This window comes from Lepidochelys kempii, chromosome 2, assembly GCF_965140265.1.
Source record: "Lepidochelys kempii isolate rLepKem1 chromosome 2, rLepKem1.hap2, whole genome shotgun sequence".
Classification (NCBI taxonomy): domain Eukaryota; kingdom Metazoa; phylum Chordata; order Testudines; family Cheloniidae; genus Lepidochelys; species Lepidochelys kempii.
In genome coordinates, this window is record NC_133257.1 from 229899084 (window position 1) to 229916721 (window position 17638).

The 17638-nt window shown below is 42.1% G+C and overlaps 1 protein-coding gene across 1 annotated transcript in view; it reads right to left on the reverse strand.

The window, feature by feature from the left end:
* ST8SIA6 (ST8 alpha-N-acetyl-neuraminide alpha-2,8-sialyltransferase 6) overlaps positions 1-17638 on the reverse strand; it is a 43315-nt gene that overhangs the window by 17130 nt on the left and 8547 nt on the right. Inside the window, exons 3-5 of the mRNA XM_073334133.1 lie at positions 10854-10949; positions 8676-8762; positions 1159-1303 (exon numbers count right to left, since the gene is read on the reverse strand). Of these exons, the coding sequence (XP_073190234.1) occupies positions 1159-1303; positions 8676-8762; positions 10854-10949 (328 nt within the window). The remainder of the gene's footprint in view (positions 1-1158; positions 1304-8675; positions 8763-10853; positions 10950-17638) is intronic.

Here is a 17638-nt window from a genome sequence, read left to right on the forward strand (position 1 = left end):
GAGAACAAAGGCACCTCTTTGATGTTGGAGAAAGAATTTGTTTTTTGTCACTCAGTTTCACTGCAGAAACACATTGTATTTGCAGGAGACAGACCCGAGGCTAAACTAGTCTGGCTGGGATAGCCAGTGCATGTATCTCTCTGATATCTGCGGATATGTACAAGGCTTGATTATCCTCTCACTTACCCTAGTTTTACACCACTGTAACTATCTACTTTAATGGAATTACTCCCGATTTACATCGGTGCGAGAGGAGGATCAGGTCCATAGTACTTGAGCATACATAAGAAGAAGGTGAAGAGGTGTCAAGAGGAACCATTTGTCAGATACACTCAGGAAGGGAGAGGCACATGTGATCCAATGGGCAATGTTCCTTTCTGTGCTCCATCCACAGAGGATGAGTGTCTCTAACAGTCTCTTTAGCTCAACCTGTAACAGTCATGTTTTCAGTTCTAGAGAGGTCTGGTTCAGTTCCTGAGATCTGTCACACAGTAACCGGGATTAGCATGGAATAAAAGAATACAAACCATCTATTGAAGACTGAAACTTTTCATAATCACCTGAAACTAGGTGTGAGAAGAGCAATGTTTAATTTACACAATGGCCTTCAGTCCATAGACCTGATCTGTTGCCCCTGGACTAGAAGTACTGCCGAGGCACATCTGGCTGCTGAGAGAGGTTGCAATTTGCAGTGTTCTGCAGTAACCCCTGTGGGCTGAGCTACCAGTGGAGTTCATAGATACTAACGGTACGTCTACACTGCATCTGGCAGCGAGCCTCCCAGGCCAGGTCCACTACCAGGACTTGTGCAAGCGTGCTAAAAATAGCTGCATAGACACTGTGGCTTGGGCTCTGAAGTCTGTGGGGGCTGAGTGGGCTTGAGAGCCCACACTCCAGCCCAAGCTGCAACCCCTACACAGCTATTTTTAAATGCATTGGTGCAAGCCCTGCTAGTACAAACCTGTGGACCTGAGCTGTGAGGCTCTCTTCCTGGTTCAGTGTAGACATATCCTAATGGGAGTTCCAGCCAGCCCCTCTCCTTTGCACAAGAAAGTTATCAAGAAATAAGGAGAGAGTGTGGGAGTGTGTGTGGTGGGTCCATCCTCTGAAGAGCCAAATAAAACAGCTCTAGTTCTGAAAGAAAGAAACTGTTCTTACCTCAGGCAGCATCCTAAAAATGTCCTCTGTGATGAGGAGAGTCTTTTTATTGTCCACCTCATAACTCATGTTACTTCCCAGCGCAGTATTGTTTTGAGAAGCAATAAAGTTGTGAACAGCATCACAGCAGGAAGCTAGTTCTAACCTGCAAAAGACCAGTGTAGCTAATGAACGATAAGGAGGTGGCAGAGAACTAGAAAATAAAGTCTGTTTTTAATTAATTTAGTTACCAATAAAGCTGTGTGAACCTTTCAGAATGACTTTTGTACTGGTTACAAAACAAGTCAGGGGAAAACAGCTCAGCTTTGTCAACAACGATTTTACGGTTTGTGGCAAACCCAGGAAGCCCTTCTCTTTCCTTGTTTTTCCACTCCCTCCACCTTTCAGGAAAATAGGCCACAATCACGCTTATTATTGTTATAAATTAGTACTACAGAAGCACTGCGGCCTCATCAGAGACCATGGCCCCACTGTGCAAGGTGCTGTACAAACATATAATAAGAGTTAGTCTCTGCCCTGAAGAGTTAACCAGATTTCAGCAAAAATGTAAGAGGTGGGTGTAACAATCAGAAGGGATGGAGAGAGAGGATGTGGGAACAGTGAAAGGAGACACCTGGTTACGTAGCTCAGCTATGAGAACAGCTAGATGGTTGAGCTAGTTAATGAATGATTAATGTCTTCCACCACTCAGCACAGTTCTGCTGTGCAAGATTTAGCAGATGTTAAATAAATAAGATAGATATCTTCCGTGTTTGGTGGGTGGGTGGGTGTGTGTGTGTGTGTATGTGAGAGAGAGATAAGCCAACAAAACATCTAATCAATAGGGCAGCCTCCATTTAAATGCCTTGTAGAAGGATGGTCTCTTGATTGTCCAACTCATAAAACTCAGTTTATTTCTTCAAGGGGCATGTGTAAATGCTAAGCAATATTATTTTGAAAAGCAGTAAAGTTGTGAACAGCACCATCAGAACTCTGAAATCTGCCATTGATCCTGCTGCCCTTTGTCTTATTCTGGGATCTGATACACCTCACAATGCATCATGTTCATGATACTGGGGAATCATTTTGGCCCAGAACTTCAAAAGATACTTCGGAGCCTAATTCCCACCGAGGGTCTGGGCCTTTATCTCTAAACACTTTCACCTCACACTTCCAGATTGTCAGCCTGTGGTCAGCAGTGATAGCCTTGGAATGTCAGACTGAAGGACTAGCGGATGCTGCACCTGGACACAACATGGGCATCTCCCAAGCAGTAGAGGCAGCATTGATGTTTGTTGCTGACTGAGAAGGAACTTGGGCAGGAAGTGCAGATTTTAAAGCCTGGGGTCTTCAGCATAGTCCCGTACCCCGTGCATGCGTATGAGAGGGGGGCGTTTATAAGTAAACAGATTCCCCCAAAAGTCCCAAATCAACTCTAAATAATTACTAAAATGAGTAAAAAACTATGTAAAAACAGTAAAACAGCTAAATACTATAAAAAAAACTGCACACAATTACACTCTTTTTAAAAGGTGCACCACACGCAAATGAACACTAGTAGTTCCTGCATGATCCAGGTCAGAGTGAAAAGGAACTGGAGACGTGGTCGGTCTGCTCCACCCTTTATCGCCTCGGACGAAACCATGAGGCGAGACAAGGGCGCATTCATGAATCAACGGACACTACTTTCAAGTTCTCCAGCTCTGGACGCATGGTGCACATGCGTCATCCTTCAATGGAATACTATAGGGACCATCACTCAAAGAAGAATTAGGTGAACAGTTCTCTGGTGTGCTCTTAGAGCACCACTACCCTTACTCAGAGCAGATAGTATGGTTACAAAATAGTCTGATATTGTCTAAAAAGGAGTTATTAATCCTAGTGTAGAGAATCTCTACAAGACCTTGTGCGCTGCTTAAGCCTGATTTAGCCCTATGTTCATGGTCTAAGCAGTGAAAGGGGCTTTATTGGCCTCTCTGCAACAGGGTGATTTGGTTTTTTGAAAACAGTTTATAATTGGAAATTTGAGACACTTATCTAGAGTTGGACCGTTGGATCAATATAATTAACTGTATTCTCTATGGGAAATTATGAACACAATTAAATATTTTGCTGCTTTTAAAATAATTATTTTGTAATTTTAAATTGAAAGACCAGCTGATACATTTACTTTTAAAAGTCTGATTTTTCTTAAGTTATCTGTGAATTGTTGCTAGCTGCTGACCCCCAACAAAATGATGGTTGCAGTTATCTACAACCTACCTGGATGCAGATTATCTTTCTGTGGAGAAAGCAGGATGTGAGGAGGCAGTGCCCTCACAAACAGAACTGTAGCTCAGGGAAGGACAGGTTCCTGATGAGGAACAAGAAAGAAAGTAAGTTGCCAGGAAAAGGGCCACATGTAGGGAAAGATATGGAAGGGAGGGCCAGAGGCCCAGAGTGGGTGCACAAAAATGATGGAGAAGGCCGAAGTGGCTGTGAGGGAGAAGACATATGAGAACTCCATGGAAGGAAAAGTCTCTCAGTGGCAAAGCTGAAGGGTACAGCGACCAATATGGAGACGAACCAGCGTGCAGTTAGCACTCAGACTCTGGGGAAAAAAGATATTGGGAGAGTCTGCAAGGCAAAAGCTACATGAAAAGTTGTTAGCAACAGAGCAAGCATTACAAGTAGCCATAGAGACATGCAATTTCAGAAGGAGAAACTCAGAAACAACATGGAAGAGAGGGGTAAACTATTTCTTATGGTAGGTGACCTAGAGCAGGATGACCTGTGGAGCCAGCTCCAGAGGAGAAGGCATCCATACCTCTGAGGGATGTAGTCTTTAAGGGGAGGGTGTGTGACTGGGTGTCCACACCACCAAGGCCTAAAGGGGTATATTAGGCCAATTAACCTATAGGCTGCATCTGCAGTGCTAAGGCCTGATTGCTGATGAAGGATAAAGGTCTGCAACTTGAATTCCATTGGCACAAATGAATAAAGCCTAAAATCACTAAAGCAAAGAAATTGTGAAGCTGCATCTTGCTCAAAAGAAATGTGTAGGTATGAAAAACAATTATAGCTGTGGAGGTACCCAGCTGGGTTCTGTAGCTTGTTGTACTAACAATATACCTCTTACATGAAAAATCTTTGAAGAATGTTAATGTAGTAGTTAATATTCAGGTTACCTAGGGAACCTGAGACTAAAAACTCTAGATAGAGAAGCCTGTGGGGCAAAAGCAATCCACCCTACAGTAGTTTCCAAAGCTTTAGGAATGAGCCTTCTGGGAAAAAGCAAGGCTCTTTCACCCATCTTTTTAATGTTTGCTGTTTCACTGTAATATCCAAGAAGAGTGAAGTCTTGGTTTGGTTAGAACAAGCATAGATTGATGTAAATCTGTAAAAGCAGGAAGAATTCAGGTGGTCTTTAAAGCGGAGAGGTTAAGAGTTAGGCTAGTGGAGTTGCCATGCTTATGTTTTAATTGATGATAAAGAACAAGGGGAATAAGGCTGAATTTTGAGATGAATGGTCTCATAGGAAAATATTTCTGATCAAAATTCATGTAGTACCAAGTATTGGAAACCGTAGAAGTTTAGACACACTTTTCCTTATTTCCTCAGTCACTTGTCATCTGCATTCCATTCAGCTGTGGTAAAACTATATCACAAGATACTACAGCTGTTGGTATCTCTCTGCCATAGCGAGCTGGAAGACAGAATAAGAAGTAGGAACAGCTGTGGGGATGGATGATATACCCAAGCATGTGACACAATATGCCCCCCATTGGATGCACAAAGGCAATAACCAGAAGACAAGTGCCAGGTGTGCCGTGCACTCCAGTGGACAGTTTGAACTTGGTGGAAGTGTTTTTAGCACAGTGTAGACAGACACCCTGAAGTGGAGAGAAAGAACACAACACTTTTATTTACCTATGAGGCCTGGGCAAAAATTCATCATACAAAGGTAGGTAGGTAGGTAGGGGTGTGTGTGGATTTGTTTAGTGGCAGTCATTGACTTTGAGAGATGTGAGGGAAGGACAATTCATCACACAGCTGTCGGAACACTGACCACTGGTTGAGAACGAGGACAAGTCCCACACAAAGCTGCAGGTAAAAGTCACCACTGAGCTCTATACAGTACGAGCACTCACTGGGACAATGCTGAAGGAGAGCATTTGGACAGGGGGGAAAAAACAAGAGTAGTAGCAAGAAAACTATAGCCAGCTTATACCCTGTGTTCAGATCTGCAGCATAGAATTGCCAGCTGTTACCTTTTGGCCAACCACTTAAGTAAATATTTCTCCCTTCGATCCATACCTGTTCCTTGTACTAATTCACTGCCCCGCCCCCTTGTTTGTCTTTGGGTCCACTAGGCTGGAGTCATCTGTGGAAGGCAGTAGAGCTATGATACTAGGAGAGATGCTTGCTCAACATTAGGCAGGGCTGTTTTCTAGCAACAGAGGAATTGTCGTACTGGAACCGAGCAGTGATTTATCTACTCTAGTACCAGTCTCTGACAGCCGCCAGTACTAGATGCTTCAGAGGAAGGTGCAACAAAGCTCAGAGCTCAGTTATGGAATAAGCTATGCATGGGGGAAGCTTTTTTCAAATCTCATTAACTCAAGAGTAGTTTATGCCTGGAAGCATAAAGATTTACATCTCTTATAAAAATGTATTTTATTTTATCTATTCTATTCTTCAAAGCTGCAGGGAAGTGAAGTGATCCTGTACAATACTAAACATGCCTGTGAGGTTGGTAAGCACTATTTCCATTTTACAGATGGGCAAACACAGACACAGAGAAGTTCAGTAGTTCGCCTGTGGATACTGTGGTCTGGCCATTAAAGGACTCCAGTGGATTAGGCACGTGAATGGCAATGTTAATCCTCCTCCTGACAGTAAGTAGCTGCATGACCTGATTCATGTCACATACCTCTCTAAACTGAGTTTCATCATCTGTGAAATGGGTGTGACTCTATTTACCTAGCTCATAGGGAGGCAGAACGGAGCAGTATTTGTAACATACGACACAAGTGACATGTACTATTCTGATAGAAGCAGAACTCAGTAGTTCCTTGCTCCCAGCCCTGTGCTCAGTGCATTGGGCCAGTAGCCTATAAAGCAGGAACACGTGGACAAACAGAAATATTAATTTAGACGTAGAAATAGACAAATGTGAATTTATAAGCAAAAAGCAGAACTTTGACTTTTCATATGCTTCAGCATGAAAAATTTCCACTGTCCCCAAATTCTGTGAAAAGTCTAAATACCAGAGTGCAACTCCTTTCCTATCCAACATTACACAATGTGGTGCTATTCCTCCCCTTCCTGGCTCAAAAAACATTTCAATAATCTCTTAGAGCTCTGTTCCCCACACAACTCTGCCAGTACATCATCATTTCTAAGCTGCTATTCTAGTTCCAGGTCTCTTGCTCAGTGATTGATAAATATACCAAAAATTGTGTGGTGGGTTTTTAAGGTGCACACATTTAGTTAGGAAGCAATGTACTGAATCTTAAAGGAAAGCATATTTCCTCTGATGTGCTAAGGGATCAGAACTTCTGCAAGATTCTGAAGTGCTGGAAGAGCAGGATATCTATAAAATTTTAATATCCGGCTTCTTGAAAAGAACAGAAAGGAGAAGAGATTGAGATAAAGAGAGAGTTACTTGAACACATACACCCCACGCATGATAATCATCCAGCCACCAAAACAAGTTAACTTATAGGTCAGTGATCACATTATATATACATTAGATGGGGGAAGGGAACTTATTTCCTAAGCTTTTAGGAATTAATACAACTGTTACAGTAAAAGTCAATGGGCCCAAATTTCAGTAAGCCTACCCTAACCTAGCCCTAGGGTAGAAGGCCATATAATTACCTTAAGTTTCCTAGAAGGCTAGTGCATCCCAGAGTTTGCACCTCTGCATACTTCTGCCCTGATCTTTGCAAGCTGACAAAACTTGTGAGCCTTTGCTGCTCATTGTACATACTTCTGGTCAGGAGAAAGAAAAAAAAAAAAAAGACGGCTAGAGCAACAGTGAGGATGCTCATAGACTCCTCTTATGCTGTAACAAAATGACAGGATAGAAGGTACCATGCTAGATTCTTCTGGAACTTATTCCATTTAAGGGCTAGAACAGGAGTGGAACGGGAGGTTCTGGTGGAGACAAGCCTGGAACAGGGAGAGGTTGCTCTGGGATACATCTGCCTCACTGGCAGGGCAGAAATAGTTTGTAGAGTGGCAATTGGGCCGCTCTGAAGCGGCTCTCTAGGTAGTAGGCCATAAGAGAAAAGCATCAGAGCACAGCAGCCTTGACTGTGGCTGGGGAAACAGCAGATAACCACAGCCTCCCCTCCAGCCTGTTCTGCAGGCATATTATTCCTGCCCACCCTGAGTTATGACTGAAAGGGTCTGAAATTAGCATGGCTGATTTTGCCTAGAGACGTGAACTTACATAGCTCCTTATTATGCTCTAACATCTTTGTGCCTGAGGGGCCTGATTCAAACCCAACTAGAATCAATGCAAAGACTCTCACTGGACTTCAGCGGTCTTTGGTCAGGGCCTTAGCACCGTACATTGTATTGGCTCAGCTACAGGAACAGTGTTGGTTAGTTAACCAATGCTTCACGACCAGCTATGGGAGCATACCATTTCAAATTCTCCACAAAAGGATGTTTCCACCCCACACACCCAACAATTTTTCCTTAGCATGATGCAATTGACTTTAGTCAAACTGGATATTAAAATCCCAGAGCTACCTAATTCTAAACAGCTGTAAGGGAGGTCACATTTTTAATCATCTTGCCACATCATTGTAGAATAATGCGATTGAAGAGTTTTTCCTTCTTGAAAAATCAGTATTAGCAGAATGAAGTTGTGCTTCACTGAACCTGAAGTTGTGCATTTCTAACTGTAAGATCTTTGGGGCAGGGATTGTTACTCACTGGCCCTGATTCAGGAGAACACTTGAGCACATGCTTACTTATATGCAGTCTTGAACAGGGATGGATTTAGGCATGGGTTTACTTGGACTCTGGCTACAATGGGAACCCTAATCTAGCATCAATCCTGATGGGGGCCCTCCAAGCATTTCTACAAGAGAAACTATAAATAATAGTTTAGAACCTTGAATTAAGAAATGTATTGCACATTTACAAAGCCTCTCAGATACCAGAGTGGCAGGCACATTAGAGATGTCCAAATAGATATCACTATGCGACCGCTTTTCATTTAAAATTGTCAATTTTCTTTCTGGAGCTGGGAATTCTTTATTTGGCTAATTCTAGTAAATTATCCAATTGTTCACTCCCAAAATGTAGAGAAAATTGGAGAAACTAGATGCGTTTAGCTCTTAGAATATTTCTGTGTAATGTATTGCACTGAGCACAAAGATAGTCCAAGCTCCAGAGAGATAACAGAATCTTACAACCATGTACTACGTACAAGAGGCACTGGTTTATTTGGTATCAATTTCCTGGGGAAGATCTGCACCACACATTTATAAAGCGAGCCCTCAACAGATTGCTTTTTTAAATTAATAAAATTAAATTACCTAAATTTTGTATATTCTTCTGGTCTTCTTTTCCATGTGCAGTTCTGTATTTTTGTCACTATCTGAAGATAATAATCTTCAGAATACCTTTAAAAAAAAAGTATCAGAGGCTAGGATATATATAATATGTATTTAGTTACAGCTATAAACTCAATTTCTCAAACATTCAAATGATATAGGTATTAATAATTTTTTATAGTGCATATAAACAAATAAATCCCTTTGAGTTTCCATGACCCATTTTACCTCTTTGTAATACTATTATTGTGGCCTATTAAACCATCTTCTTTTATCTCTTTGATACATTATTGAACTTCTATTTTCAGAATTTTTCAATACACCTACAAGTTTAGAAGTTGAATATTTTAGGTTCATTGGACCAAAGTGATCTCAACTCAGCAGTCCAAATTAATATATAAATCTCTGCCTGTATTATGCCTGAAAGCCTCTTTTTCTTGTATTCAAATGCTTTAAACTTCAATGATGTTTTCAGACGTAGCTGTTGCAAACCAAGAAGTAGCCTTGCAATTCTCCTTTTATTCATTTATTTACTTCATAGATTCTTCCAAGATTAATTTTATTATCCAAGACTATCAATATTTAAACATGAAAGTTTGTTTGTAAAAATCTTAAGTAAAAATATCAAATCTGTATTGAATACACCACAGAATCAACACTACCAGAGCATACGGAACCAGAGGTTTTTGCATACGGTAAGGAACCTTTTAAAAAAAGAGATTTAAGTTAGTTCACAGATGAACTACAGCAGAACATTTTATCAAAAGAAAGAAGAAAATTTCTCCTGTTATGGATCTTTGCTAGGACAGATTCCATTTGTGCTTTTTTTATGTACCTAGAACCTAACGGAGTTGTGTATATTTATTCCCTAAAAACAAATCTGATTTATGGTTTGTGGTTTTTTGGTTTGTTTGTGTGTTTGTAACGTGACTACTAATTTCACAGGACTTATATCTCCAAAGAAAACCTGTACCCAGTGTTTTTAGTGAAAAGGATTATTTTTGGAATCACAAAGGATAATTAGAGTGCCACAGTTTTTATATGCAAACGTTTCTGAAAATTGCATCTTTCCTTTTGTTTGCTTGAGAAAGGAACAGAAGTTGTTTACTGTGTAACGTTAACTTTCTGGTCAGGTTTGCCAGACTTCTAATTACTACCTATTTGCAAATGGAAAAAGAAAATGCAATCATTTAGGGCCCAATCCAAAGACCCACTGAGGTTTGACTTCATTAGGCTTTGGATCAGGTCTTTAAACATACACAGTGTAGCATACATGGTCTCGAAATAAACATTTAAGTGCAATGAAACAGGACATGTTTACCAAAGCCCCAACTTATTAGCATATTTTCATATCATTTGCCCTCCGTGAACAAATAAAAGGCCACGACCATGACCTTGCAGATATTTAAGCATATGCTTTCTTAGTATGTAATAGTATGCGGAGTGGGAGAGGGGTGGAGAGATGGCATATGCAAAATTAATGGGATACTTCATTTTCTGCACAAAGAGGGGCAGAGGGGCCAGGAGGAACCTGAGCCAGGTTGATGTCAGAGTCTATACTCCAGAGTCCACAGTGTCTACACTAGGAAAATATATAAAAGATTTTTCTCTGCACTGGTGCAGTTTCACCAGTGGCAGCCAATGATGAAAGCTGTAATGAGGAGGAGATGCTGGTGTCTGTCTATACAACGGAACAACTAGTCTCCTATGGGCAATACTACAGTCACTATAGGTAATTCAGTTTTTATAGTAGCTCATTTCTAGACCTTTTTCTGAAGAGAATCCACTTGTTGTGATTGTGTATTGGTTTGTGAGAATGTGAACTAATCAGGAAAGAAAACCCCAAAGGAAGATCTGCTTCTCAGATTCCGTCAAGCAGATTTAAAAAAAAAAAAAAAAAGCAGCCCTAGATTGAAGAAGTCTCCCTCTCGTTTTTAGCTGTGTATGAGAAATCTTCTTGTCTTACTAATTTTTGTTTTTTTTCATTTAGACCAAGAATAAATCCAGTGGATGCTAAAACAGCCAAACACTAGTTGCACATTTTCAGTTTGCGGTTTTATGGTTTTGCATTCATGTCAATGAGAATTATGTGCAAAAGATGAGCAGACGCTTCATCTTCTATTTAAACCAAACATAGCAGAGAGCAAACCAAACACCTACCTTTTCTTCTTGATAGATGAAGACCAAATGTAGTCCTGCATCTCCTTACATTTTGAAGCCAGTTGAAGTTGGTAAATTGCATTTTTGTGAGTTGTTCTGTTGGGGGAAAAAAAAAAATGAAGAAAATCTTCAAAAGACAGAAAACACTCTTAGCAACCCCACATTTAATTTGCTGTGACAATGAGATTAATAACTGCCACAGATTCTGGAAAAACATTACCAATGAAGTCTGAATAACTTCTATTGTGAGGTTTCTCTGCAGAAGGGGAGGTGGTTGTTCTCACCAGCAACAAATTTGATTTAACATAATCTCAGTTCATATCAGTTGCCTTGTGCCAATTCCAATGTAAATCAGAAATGTAATTAAAAAAATAAATGGGACTCGGAAGCAGCTTGAGCATTACATTTTGAAGATATATTAAAATATTTTTACAATAAATATTTAACAGAGGGTGGTTTTCCAAAGCTGTTGCTAAAATGCAATACTCAGGAACAACCTACAGTTCAAAGAAAACTGGGTAACTCGGGGAGGCTACGTAACTGGATGTTAAAACTTTCACCTCTAGGTCGCTAGTTTTAATCTAGTGACCCAAGATTGTTTTCCTCTTTATTTTATAGGGTAAGATGATGTATAAAGAAAATGTAGTCACATGAACAACATTTAGTCACCTTAAATAACTGTTCTCCCTCCCCTCCGCCCCTGAACATCTAAGTATGCCTCTTGCTCCCATGTTCCTGATAGACGACAGACCCGTTAGTTATTAAGCCTCTTTGGGTACGGCTACACTGCGTTTTAAGACCCACGGCAGTGAGTCTTGGACATAGATGCTGGAACTAGGGGTGCTGGGGATTCACACCATCCTTGGCTTGAAGTGGTTTCCATCATATACAGCGTTTACAGTTCTATTCAATGACTTTCAGCAGCCCCACTATAAAAATCATTCCAGCACCTATGGTCTCAGAGCCTGGCCCTTCAGATTCAGACTATGGCACTAAAAACAGCTGCGCAGACATTCGGACTCAGGCTCTGAAAATCACCCCTGGCTTCAGAGCCCAAGTTCCGGCCCATGCCTGAAGGTCTACACAAGCTGCTTTTAGTGCCATAGCTGTAGACCTGGGCTCCGAGACTCGCGGTCGTGGGTTTTCAAATGCAGTATAGACGTACCCTTTGAGAAAAGTATCTTCTATTTCTCTTCGCTTCACTCTGGTATCCATGCAAATAGTATCCTCCTCTCTATCATCTCTTGCAACATTTTTCTTCCCTCTGACATGAGGTTTTTTGCTCTACTGACCATAATTTCTCATTCCTCTTTACTGATTCAGTTCATACACTCAACTGACCAACATTAAGTTAACAGGCTTTTGTTGCCAAACATTTCAACACTGACTCTGTAAATTCACCTTCTGGCATGCTGGGCCCTAAATTATCCCCTTTAACGATACTAAACACATTTGCTAGACCTAGGTGAAGATATTCTTATTCCAGCATAGAAAACCAGTCTAAACAAAAATAACTCTTCTTAAAGAGTTCCCTTCTGTCACAGGAAAGGCCAAGACCCTGTCTCAATAGGCAACTGGAAGGAGAAAGTATCCTCCGTGCTTATTGATACTGTATGAATTAAATTATATGAACACCCTTTTTAACAATCAGGTAGTGTGGGCCAGATCCTTAGTTGTAAATCTGGCCCTTTGAATGCACAATTTGTTCACCCCCTACACCAAAACTCACACTGGGCAAGAGTGGCTTCATTTCTGGAGACTGTGTAGCTCTGACACTCGGAGCATACTTGCACAAATCATGGTTAAAGGTGTGTAGCTTGTGCACAGATGCGGTGTCATTTGTTCATGACTGCTTATGTGTGGGTGCTCTCCTGAGCAACCCAATCCAGCTCTCAGAGTCACAGCAGCCAGACCACTGCAGTGCATACATACTCCTATTCCAGTGATTAGGATGTCAAGGGCTTTGTACATTTCAGCCTCAATGCTGATGAGCCAGGAGCGCTGATGCTGTTCCTGTGCCTGTGTCACCATCAATGGGATGTGTAGGGGCCCAATCCTGTCCTTGGGTGCACACCAGGCTCACAATGAAGTCCCTGGGAGTCCTGCACCCACATATTGAAGTAGAATTTGGCACACAAATACTGAATTAGGGGCCAATCCTGCAGTTCGTATTCGGGCAGGACTTACTCAGGTAAGAATCGCAGACCAGCCCTTACCAGACTAAGCAGGAGCAAACAACCAGTAACAACATTTTGGTACTAGGCTATGACAAGCACTTCCATGACCAGGCAGTAGGACAGAGAGGAAGTAAGAAGCCTTTCCTCCCCCAGGACAGGGCACATAAGGGCTAGGCAGAATTGCCACTGTTTGCTTGGAGACCACAGGAACAACTCACCTAGAAAGCTGCTGTGATGGGGAGAGGGAACATACGGCATGCCCAAGAGGGAAGTCACAGACTGCACTTCTCCCTGGACAGAGAGAGGGCATTCCCCCAGGAGTACATCCAGGGTTCTCCTTGGGGAGCTGCAGCTCTGCACACACTTTATTGGGGGCTGTGGCAAAATGCCACAATCTAGCTCTTAGAGGTCCTGTATAGCTAAAAAAAAAAAGCAAAAAAACCCAAAAAACAAAACAAAACCCACAGACAACAGCTGGTATTACTTGTTATCAGCTCAGTGGCCGATTTTGGATACGGTTTCTTAGGTTAATACTTCTTTTGGAAGAGTGGCATACAAATATAAGGGCATCAGGTTTTCAGGGCACTGAACTCAGTACAGCATGTATATAATTGACAATAAACGTTCTGTCAATACAGTTCTCACACACACAGGTTTACAAGTGGGTTGAAGGTACAAAAGAACTAAATGAGGTCCCTTTTTTCCTGGCTCTCATAATAGCTCGGCACACATGCTTCAGCAGATTTTGGTTAGCCCAGATTTATAGATGTAGATATTTCTTTTAAAAAAAGAAAAAAAAAAACACAACCAGAATGACACCACGAAAAAATAAGTGAATACACTGTTCTTCTCTTTTGTTTCTGTTCCTGCTCTGGTTGCTAAAAATTACTCTTATATTGCAGGAGTTCAAAGCACAAATGGGGACACAGTCTACGATTAATTACATAAAAACCATCTTGAAAAGAGAAATATTATCAGCCAAATGCATGCTACTGGTGCAAACGGTCATGGCTTATAACCAGAGATATGGGACTGGATGGAAGAGTGAAAATGGATGGAAGAGGAACTGTGCTAAGGACAGATCTTGGAATATTCAATAAAACCTTGTGATTCATCTACTTGCTTGGATGTTATCAACATGAAAGAACAGTCAGAAGTGTTAGCACACTTACAGCATATGAAGGGGGAAAAGCTGCTTCTCCAGAAAGAATGAAGAGGAAACATACATTGCAACTGGGAGATGTAGTCTCCGGCTTGAGTAGACATACATGAGCTAGGTCTGCTCAAGCTAGTGTACTAAAATTAGCAGTGTGGCCATCTCAGCACAGGTGGCAGCTTGGGCTAGCCACTCAGGTAGGTACCCAGGCGGGTCAGGCAGGGTTGTACTCAGGCAGGCTAGCTAATGCCACTACCTATGTAGCCTTGGCCACACTGCTATTTTTAGCACACTGGCTCCATCAAAGCTAGTGCAGGTATGTCTACCTGAGCTGGAAATTAAACCCCCAGCTGCAACGTAGACTTGCCCTGAGTTGTTACTCTACCTCTGTAAGGGAGCACTTTTTAGGAAGACATCCTCAAAAGTCAGCCAAGGAGAACTGAAGACATAGGTGCCACTTGTCATTTCAGTTAAGCTGGTGTAAATCAGAACCTCTTCCATTTATGTACATGGAGTTTAAGTCTGATCAGCCTAATCAGGCCCATGTCTGTTATATACCGACTATTTGTATCCACAGGTACACAAAGCATTAGCCCCAGCAGCCTCGGAGTTCAAAACAGGACAAAAGTGATCTCCAAATACAGAAACACATACAGCCACAGAGGATCCAACAGCAGCTGTGTTTTTACACAGAGACCCTCCTCATCACCTGCTGACAGTGGTTTTTCAGAGATACACAAAAGCCAATGGTAATCAGTCATACTTTGCATTAGTTGGTTTCCACATAAAGTAAGGCTGGTTCAAAATTACAAACTCAGTTGATACACTACCATTGGCTTGTGGCTAGTACTTAAATGCTTGTTTGAAGCCTGTTCAAACAAGTTCTGAAAGCTGGCCTGCTAGGTTTCCTGTCGAGAAGAAATCACCTTCTGCCAGAAAGAGCCAGTCAGAAAATGGATCTGATATGGCATTGTTTCAGGTAGACTGACCATCTGAGGCACATCCCATCATAACAGTAACACATCACTATGCAAGAACTGATGTTCTTTCAAGGAGTGAACTTCAGCTCTATACAGAACACCAGCATGAGGGCCTGGGCCCTATTTGGTCCCACTTAAGCCTTGAGGCCTTTGTGCTGAGCCTCTGCACAGGAGTGATTTTCACATTTGAGTGAGAAGCTACGCACACAAAATCAACTTCAGTTTCCATATTGCTACATTTCCTGGTGCTAGTGGATATACTGCATGAAGTTCATTGGTCCCAGCAAGAGCCTTTTGACTAGATCATTGGCCTGCTTTTAGTTTATAGCACTTGAACCAACAGAAAGAAATTGCCTCTAAATGACAGCATAAAGCTTTTACTTTTTATCCTTATAATCCACACTCACATTAGGCCACCAAAGATACCTCTTCTGCATGTATTTTGTTTATAAAGCATGCATTCAAAGCTCATGGTGCTGTACAAAATTTTAAAACAATGGAAGTCTATAGGTCCCAAAGCCAATTTTAGTATTATTGCTTGTATAGCAGTGACTCCTAGTCACGGAATGGCTAAAATTACTCCTGTTTTGCCATGAGAGATATCTTAATTCCCAAAATAGTAGGGGGTTTACACTGGAATAACTAAGGTCTGCAGGTGGCATTTCAAGATTCTATTGCACTATCCAGAGATGTGCAGATTTCTGACTTGAACAAATAATTTAGCCAGTCAGTAAATGTTTCATGGTGTGACTAACAGAGATGATCTAAAAATTGCTTGGCCTAGTGAATAGACATCTCTGGCTAATACTTAGAACTGTACAAAACCAACTTTTCTGATGAATTGGAAACTAAGCACCAATCAAGCTGGTTTCATCCAGGACTAAGGCCAAGTTCCACAAACGTTTCAACTGAATCTGTGGCTTAGGGCAGAAACCATGCAATATCCAGAGGTTTTAACCTTAAACCAGAGGAAACTTGACTCATCACCCTAGAGCCAATATCCTCCCAAGGTGGGATCCCCAACCCTGAAGGAGGAGAAGACACCTCTGGTAGTGCACATTTGTACTACAGTACAGGGTTTAAAAGCAATAGTGTTGAATGTTTGATTTTCCCTGAAGACTTGGGATGCATTTGCGGCCAGTACAGCTACTGGATAAGTCTGTTACCGTGTCTGGGGATGGAGTGGGAATCCTCCAGGGACATCTCTATGAAGCTCTCATGGAAGTACTCAGAAAGCCTTCGCAGAAAGTTTCTGGGGAGGGCTCCTTATTTCGTCTTCCATGGTAGGACACTTTACCACACCAAGCCAGTAGCAAGTAGTCTGGAATCATTGCAGCACAAAGCATGGCAGCAAATGGTCCTGGGTTTTGGTCACATTCAGTCTATATCTTTCTGTGTTAGCCTCAGGAGAGTGATATCATTCATGGTCACCTGGTTGAAATAGGGGAATTTTTGTAAGGGAACAATAAAAGGACCCCATTCATGCTGGGCTGTTTGCACTTGGCTAAATGGGATCATCCCTGAGAATAGCCACGCAGTGGGGGGAGGGGTGAAGGGATCATCCCAAATAGCCATGCGGAGGGGTGGCAGGGAGACATATGCTACACATCCACCTGAAAACCGCAGCCCCTCCTTTTAAATGGCAAACTCAGCTGGCATTGCGTGCTATGGGAAAGGAGGGTGCTGCAGTTTGAAAAAAAATTCCCACATGTTATGAAGGCGTTAGGAGCCAAACCCGTGTACCCTTTGGCTTACCATGGCTGCCTGGAAACCGAATTCTGTTGCCCAGCTGTGTGTAATGTGTCACCATACCGGCAGGCGCTCAATATAAAAGGCAAAATATGACCTTGTACCTAAAGCACATGTGCTGTCTGCTGTGAATTGCTTGTTTCACTGTGAAAGAGTCTCCCTTTTGTTCTCAGAAATGTATCATCTTAAATTTTACTCTCCCTTTTTATCCCCCCCCGCAGGTACAAATGTTTCTATGCTCTCCCATCATCACCATCTCTGAGGTTATCGCAGATTAGAAGGTGAAAAAACCACACTCACAATGACATGTTTTCCGAGCTCATGCAGTTCTCCTGCACTGATAGGGCACAGCTGAATGCATGGAGGCATTCAGTGGCAGAGTCCAGGAGAGCATTAAGTGAGCACGATGAGAAGAGGCAGCACGCAATGCGGAGGCTAATGGGGGAGCAAACAGACTTGCTCAGGCGTCTGGTGGAGCTGCAGGAAAGCCAACAAGAGCACAGACCGCCACTGCATCCACTGTACAACCACCTGCCGACCTCCCCAAGTTCCATATCCTCCTCACCCAGATGCCCAAGAAGGTGGGGTGGGAGGCTCCAGGCACCCAGCCACTCCACTCCACAGGATGGCCCAAGCAACAGAAGGCTGTCAAACAGTTTTGATTTGTAGCATGGCTACAATAAGCAATGTGGCCTTGTCCTTCCCTCCTCCCCCACCCTACTT